This window comes from Salvelinus sp. IW2-2015, linkage group LG4q.1:29, assembly GCF_002910315.2.
Source record: "Salvelinus sp. IW2-2015 linkage group LG4q.1:29, ASM291031v2, whole genome shotgun sequence".
Lineage (NCBI taxonomy): Eukaryota > Metazoa > Chordata > Actinopteri > Salmoniformes > Salmonidae > Salvelinus > Salvelinus sp. IW2-2015.
Window position 1 is genome coordinate 4,591,845 of NC_036842.1, and position 6,995 is coordinate 4,598,839.

Sequence of the window (6,995 nt, forward strand, 5' to 3'; positions counted from 1 at the left end):
TCAACTTTACTCCTCGTCAGTAGAAATGAAGTCTTTACATACTGCTACTATTTCCTACAAAGTGCACTACTTTTGACCATCCCTATGGAAGTGGCACTATATAGGACAGGTGCATTACGCACACTTTCTCCATCTGACCGCATGTTTCACTACACCTTATAATATTGTAGTGAACAATAACACTTGTGACCAAAAATTATTGGTTTGCGTGCAATAACATTATGTAGCGTCCCCCTACTCTCATACGTGTATTTATAACACATGCCTCCTCACTAGTGGATAATCAATTATCACTGGAGAAGTAATTCTGCAGTAGAAGCAGTTTATTTTATACTAAACATTTTAATGTGTCCTTTAATAAAGAATTGAAAATCAGCCCTATGCTGAAGTCTAAATACTTAGCTGTGAAGTCGGCATTCATTTGTTTCATATTTTCGTACGTTAAAGTTGCATATTCATTTCATTCCGACTACAACTACCTACACCTTGTCAGATGAGTAATCATGGCGTGAAATTCAACTACATTCAACCATATACTGAGTTTACAACTCTACATCTACATTAGTCCATATAAGTACAACAGTCTCATCTGATATGCACATTTGTTGATGAAAATCTGCGTCCAAAATGACAATAGTTCTTACTGTTTGAAACAGGAATTCCAGCCGGTTAACAATACTCTCTGTTGAACGGATCCAGGCGCAGTTGAACATATACTCTACTGTTGAACAGACTCCAGATCATTAACATAGTACTTTACTGTGAACGTCAAGGCAGTTGACTTTACTCTACTGTTGAAGAAGCCGCCAGTTGAACATACTCTACTTTTGAACGTCAACATGACATTACTCTCTTTAACATCCAGCCAGTTGAACTATTACTCACTGTTGAACAGGATCCAGCCAGTACACATACCTACTTAACAATCAGGCCATACAAGTACTCTACTGTAATCAGACCACCAGTTACATATCCACCCAGTTCTAGTTAACATATAACTCTCTGTGAACGGCCGCCATGGAACAGTCCACCAGAACAAGTACCTACTGGTGAACAGATCCATGGCCGTGCTACATAAAACGTATCTACTCGACCTTGTACAAGATCCAGGCCAGTTACAACTAGTACTCTACATGTTAACAAAATTCCAGCCAGTTGAACATAACTCTTACGTTGAACTGGATTCCAGGGCAGTTTGAACATATCACTCTATCTGGTAGTTACTAGGTCCATCCAGATTTATTTAACATGTACTCTACTGTTAACAGATCAGCCCAGGTAACATATACCTACGTTCTAACCAAGTAAGGATCCAGTGCCCAGTTTTTGGCCGAACCAAGTTCTGTATCCATTGAACCCATACTCTACGTTGAACAGGATTCAGCCGTTGACATATACTCTACTTGTTGACAGATCCACCAGGTTGAACAGCCAAGCCAGACCTTTTGAACAGTCCCAGGCCAGTGGAACAGATCCAGCCAGCCGTGAACACAGACTCTACTGTTTGACGATCAGCAGTTAACAATACTCTAACTGTTAACAGGATCCAGGCCAGTTAACAACATACTCTCACTGTAAACAGGATCCAACCAGTTGAACATGTACTCTACTGTTTTAACAGGATCCATGCCAGTTAACATAGTACTGCTACTGCTTTGAAAGGGATCCAGGCCAGTTGAACATATTCTCTTACTGTTACAGATCAGGCCAGTTGAACATAGCCTACGATTGAACCAGTGTCTGCCTTTCAATATTCTCTTCACCCCTTGCTCACTCTGCAATCATAAGTGTATCCAGCCAGATTGACCATATACTCTCTAGTGAACAGGACCTATCCAGGCCAGTTTGAAACACATAATACTCTACTGTTGAACAGGATCCGCCAATTGAAACACTCACCGATACCATCTGACTGCTTGACACGCCGGCCATCAAGCCGGCCGGCGCGAGATTGCCCTCGGAAACAGGTCACGCCATTCACTCCCGCCTCGACTGCCCGACCAGTCGCCCCACTCTTAGAAACACGATCCTCCGGCCTTGCCCCAGAGGGTTCCACAACAACCAAGCCCGCCAACTACGCCACCCCGCCTACCCGTAAGCCCCCGGACTTATCCCACATCCGCCCGCCTCCCCGACCCTCGCGACCCCGCCTCCAACGCGCGCGCATCTATGCCGCCCCCCGGCACCTGGCCCGTTTAGTCCGACGCGAAGGCTCACACCCGGGTCACCAATTCGACAACGCCAGGATAAAGAGTTACTCTACTGTTGAACAGTAATAATGGAAGCCAGGCCTAGTTAATTCTTAATTAATAAAATACGATTCTTGTGGCAAACAACCGCCTGCGCGACGCCCCTCACAGCTCCCACAACCCACAACAAACACCACCCACAACACACCACACGTGGCAAGTGCCACAGGTGTTTGGTTATGAGGTTTGGTATTTTAACTGATTAACCAAGAGGCTGAGTGAATAACAAGGCTCAATGTCAACCCGAGCCAAAAGCATATGGTGAAAACACACGATTAAAGAAACAACAAAGTTGAGAATCGATAACAATAGGAGAGACACTGGAGTGATAAATCTCAGTAGATATCATGTGCAAGAAGAGATACTGGTGTGCAAAAAGCAGCAAAAGTAAATAAATAAAAGCAGTATGGGGGTGAGGTAGGTAAATTGGGTGGGTAGTTTACAGATGGACTAATGTACAGCTGCAGCGATCGGTTAGCTGCTCGGATAGCAGGATTTTTAAAGTTGTTGAGGGAGATAAAAGTCTCCAACTTCAGAGATTTTGCAATTCGGTTCGCAGTCCAGGCAGCAGAGAACTGGAAGGAAAGGCGTCCAAATGAGGTTTTAGCTTTAGGGATGATCAGTGAGATACACCTGCTGGAGCGCGTGCTGCGGGTGGGTGTAGCCATCGTGACCAGTGAACTGAGATAAGGCGGCACATTTACCTAGTCATAGCCTTGTAGATGACCTGGAGCCAGATGGGTCGACGACGAACATGTAGCGAGGGCGCAGCCGACTTTCAGGGCATACAGCGAGAGGGACGAGAGAAAGAGAGCGCGAGAGGGACGAGAGAAAGAGAGCGCGAGAGGGACGAGAGAAAGAGAGCGCGAGAGGGACGAGAGAAAGAGAGCGCGAGAGGGACGAGAGACAGGGAGAAAGTAGCCTAGTAGCAGTTGTAGAAACCGTGTGGTCGTGTTAAAAGAGTGTACAACGTTTCCCGCCAGGTTTCAGAGTGCAACTGTAGTGCCAGATGCCCTGGGGGAATCTTCCAGTTTGGACTTCTCCTTAGAGAAATGTGTAATCAATGGCTCCTGATGGTGCAGCAAGCAGTGAGTCTAAGACTTTGTCCCAAATGGCCCCCTAGTCCCTATATAATGCAATACTTTTTTACCAGGACCCATCTCCTCTTCAACACCACAATCAATCTCTCTGACAGAGACTACACATTAGCGGAAAAACTAAGAAATTACAGCAGAGATTTTTACCTCACATCTCCATTACTCACTTATTTGATCTCCTGGCTCGCTGTAAAAAGAAAAAGAACAAAGTGACTATAGCTGAATACTGACCCTCACTCAGAAAACAAGAACAGAACTCTCTACAGTGCTGCCTGCCTGCATGTCACTTTACAGAGAGGAGGGCCCTGAAGTAGGTCGTGCTACAACAAACACTTGGAGCACGTGAACTAATTCATCTTACCAATCACCAGCCTGTGGGCATATTTTGTTGTTTTCCTTATACCCTATGTAGTGCACTACTTTTGACCAGAGCCCTATGGGAATAGGGTGCCATTTGGGATGCACTCCAGGTTATTTAAAGGAAAACAGAGGGTAGAGGGGAAGGAAATGCCTGTCTAGACACCATCCCCAGCAAGCTGTACATTTTCCAGGAGCCCACCAGCCAATCCCAACCTGTGCTGCCCTCCACCCCACTCCTTCTTCTGAAGCAAAAAGAGCAGCCAGCAAGCTACAGGTTGACAGAGTAAACACGCCAGGTGAGTGAGAAATGATGGCAGCCCTTCAGCAGAACAGGTCGCCATGCCCGAGTGCCTCTCTTTCACACGCCCAACGCTGTCTGCTCATTCTCCTGCCCTCACAGACACACGGCTAATCAATCATACGGGCCAGTCACGGCGGTTGCTCCGCTGGGCTGCTGCTGCATTGCCTCCCAGTCAGGGGCGGAGAGAGTAAAAGTTGCCCATAACAATTAGCCTCGTACAACCGGCCTGATCTCGCAAGCTCACATAAATGATTTGTATCTGTGTAGCAGGCTGGTGAGATTAGGCTGGTTGTACGAGGCTACCTTACCACTGGTTCAGGGTTAAATACATGTTTAATCTACCTGATGGTTAAGGCAAGGATTTGAGAGTAGGGCGATCTGATCCTAGAGCTGTGGTTAGGTACAAATTCTACCTCGAGGTTCATGGACCAAGGGGATTCACTCACTCTGTGATTTTAGGATCGATGTTCCCGATCCACAGGCGATGGCCTTCGTGTGACGAGCTTTCTGAAATGATAGAGGCATTCTCCACGGTCTCCACGGCCAGCTGTGCTGTCGTGGGTTTCTTGCTTTCTGAAATGATAGTGACATCATCGTCTGCCGTCTCCACTGCAGAAGGTGTAGGTTTCTTGCTTTCGGAAACGATAGTGACATCATTGTCTGCCGTCTCCACTGCAGAAGGTGTAGGTTTCTTGCTTTCTGAAACTACGGTGACATCCTGGTCCTCCACGGCTGATGGTGTGGGTTCCTTCCCTTCTGAAATGGTAGGAGGACTCTCCGCTGTCTCTACTGCAGACCGAATAGGTTTCTCGCGTTCTGTAACAATGGGGGAACTCTCCGCCGTCTCCACTGCAGACTCCATGGGTCTCCTGAGAGAGAAAGAGAGAGATAGGCTTTGGGAGTGTGCCCGTCTGCAAAATAATGTGGCCCACAACTTGATTAAATACTGCTAAACCCTTATGAAAATGAAAACATCAAGTAGCCTAGCTAGCTAATCACAGGTCCTATTTTTGTGATCATACATTTCACTGCGTTCACTGTTCAGACAGAAACATTAACTAGCCATCAGACTGTTAAATAGTCACCACTAGCCAGCCTCAGCCCAGTACCCTTCCCTGAACTTTAGTCACTGTTACTAGCCTGCTACCACCTGGTACTCAACCCTGCTGCCCTATGTACATAGTCATTGAACACTGGTCACTTTAATAATGTTTACATACTGTTTTATCCACTTCATGTGTATATACTGAATGCTAGTAACAGCTCATGTTATATAACTGTTGTTGTACACCTTTTCAATTCATATACGTTACTGTCCATAATGTCTATACACACCATGATATGCATCTATATTTATATCCCAGACTATGACATGCATTGCTCGTTCTAATATTTCTGGACTTCTTCTTTTGGGGAATTTGCGTGTATTGTATTGTAGGTATTACTGCACTGTTGGAGCTAGGAACATAAGCATTTCGCTACACCCGCAAAATATGTGTACGCGACCAATACAATTTGATTTAGTTAGCTAGTTTACGTTAACAGCAATCCAGTTAACTATCATTGGCAATGGATCTAGTTAGATGACTAAAGATAAACCACGAGGAAATAAATATATATATATGAATTGTTTGTTTTATGTTTCTGTTCACTTTGCAACATGGATTTGTCAATGCCAAGAGCCCTCGACACGGACGGGTGTCAAGCTTTGCTAACGAAGTAAGCTAGCTATTATGCTAGAACTAAGTGTCTGTATCAAACGTTTAATTTACCTTGTTCGGTAGAAACTTTGTCTGACGGTGAACGGCTCAACGTTAAGGGATTACTATATCAACAAAACGTCAATAGAATTCTATAATTTAGTTAAAATACCTTAGTACACAAAGCTCCGGTGAGCTAGCTACTAGCCGCAAGATAGCAAAAACAAAGGCGCCTTTGAATGACGTCTTACACAATCTCGCCCAAAAAGAGCACACACATTGATGACACCCAAAACATATTATTTGAATTAATATGAGGAATAACGCAAGCGTCGGCTCCAGGTATTGCTGCTTTCAAGACAACTGAGTATTCGTGAAAAGAAAGAGGTCAAATCATGACGTCAGTTTTCTTTTAGTCGGAACTAAGAAACTCTGAAATGTCCGACTTGCTAACTGGTTGTAGTCATACACGTGCCGCGTTCAACGAATCAGCAAGTCGGATATTTCCGAGTTTCCTATGTCCGACTAGCGTCAGATGGCCGTTCAAAACGATTTTCCTCAGTCGGAGTTTGTTTTTTTCCCGAGTTCCCAGCTGTCACCCACTAAAGTCGGAAGTCAGGGATTTCTGATTTCCCAGTTATTTTGAACGCGGCATTTTTTCCAACGCTCTTCACAGCCTTGCGCAAAAAAAAAACATTTTACAAGATATAGCTAAGTAGTAACATTAAAATACAACGAAGTTGTGCATGAATACAGTAGTTACAGTGTAAAGATCAAATCCCAAATATACTCTCGTATCGATCCAATATGTCTTTAAGCTTACTCGAATGCATGTCCAACGACCTTCCTTCCATATATGACAGATACATTCCACAAACTTTTTTAACGTTAGCTAGCTAGTAGTAGCTATCATGCTAAGCTAGTTAGCTTTCGTGTCAGCGTGTCACATGCATGATTGATATTGATATGATCGATATGCAGTCAACTATCTAATACCCCTTGACTTATAAAGTCTGGTAAAATGCTACAGTTGAATCTATAATCCTTACTTGCTACATCATGTTTTGGAATAACACATTAATGATATACTGTAACATACCCATTGATTCTTGAAGAATACAATTTATAAATGACTCATGACCTTAGTTCAACTGTCATAACCCATCAGAACCCAAAATATAGGCCTAAGTTTTACTCCAATGTTTGTTAACAAGGTAACTATAAACAAACACTATAGCCTCTGAACATGCTTAAAACTATATATTTAATATCATGGGTGATCAGTCTT

At 44.0% G+C, this 6,995-nt stretch overlaps 1 protein-coding gene across 5 annotated transcripts in view; it reads right to left on the bottom strand.

Annotated features, from left to right (window-relative positions):
* rbm18 (RNA binding motif protein 18) overlaps positions 1-6,596 on the bottom strand; it is a 28,863-nt gene extending 22,267 nt beyond the window's left edge. Inside the window, exons 1-2 of one of the 5 annotated variants that reach the window (XM_023983428.2) lie at positions 6,531-6,596; positions 4,454-4,876 (exon numbers count right to left, since the gene is read on the bottom strand). In XM_023983428.2, the coding sequence (XP_023839196.1) occupies positions 4,454-4,869 (416 nt within the window). In that variant the 5' untranslated portion in view covers positions 4,870-4,876; positions 6,531-6,596. Of the gene's footprint in view, positions 1-4,453; positions 4,919-5,779; positions 6,157-6,530 lie in introns of those variants that run through there. The other 4 variants (XM_023983426.2, XM_023983427.2, XM_023983425.2 and 1 more) reach the window with 4 other exon arrangements.
* Positions 6,597-6,995: the final 399 nt, after the last annotated feature.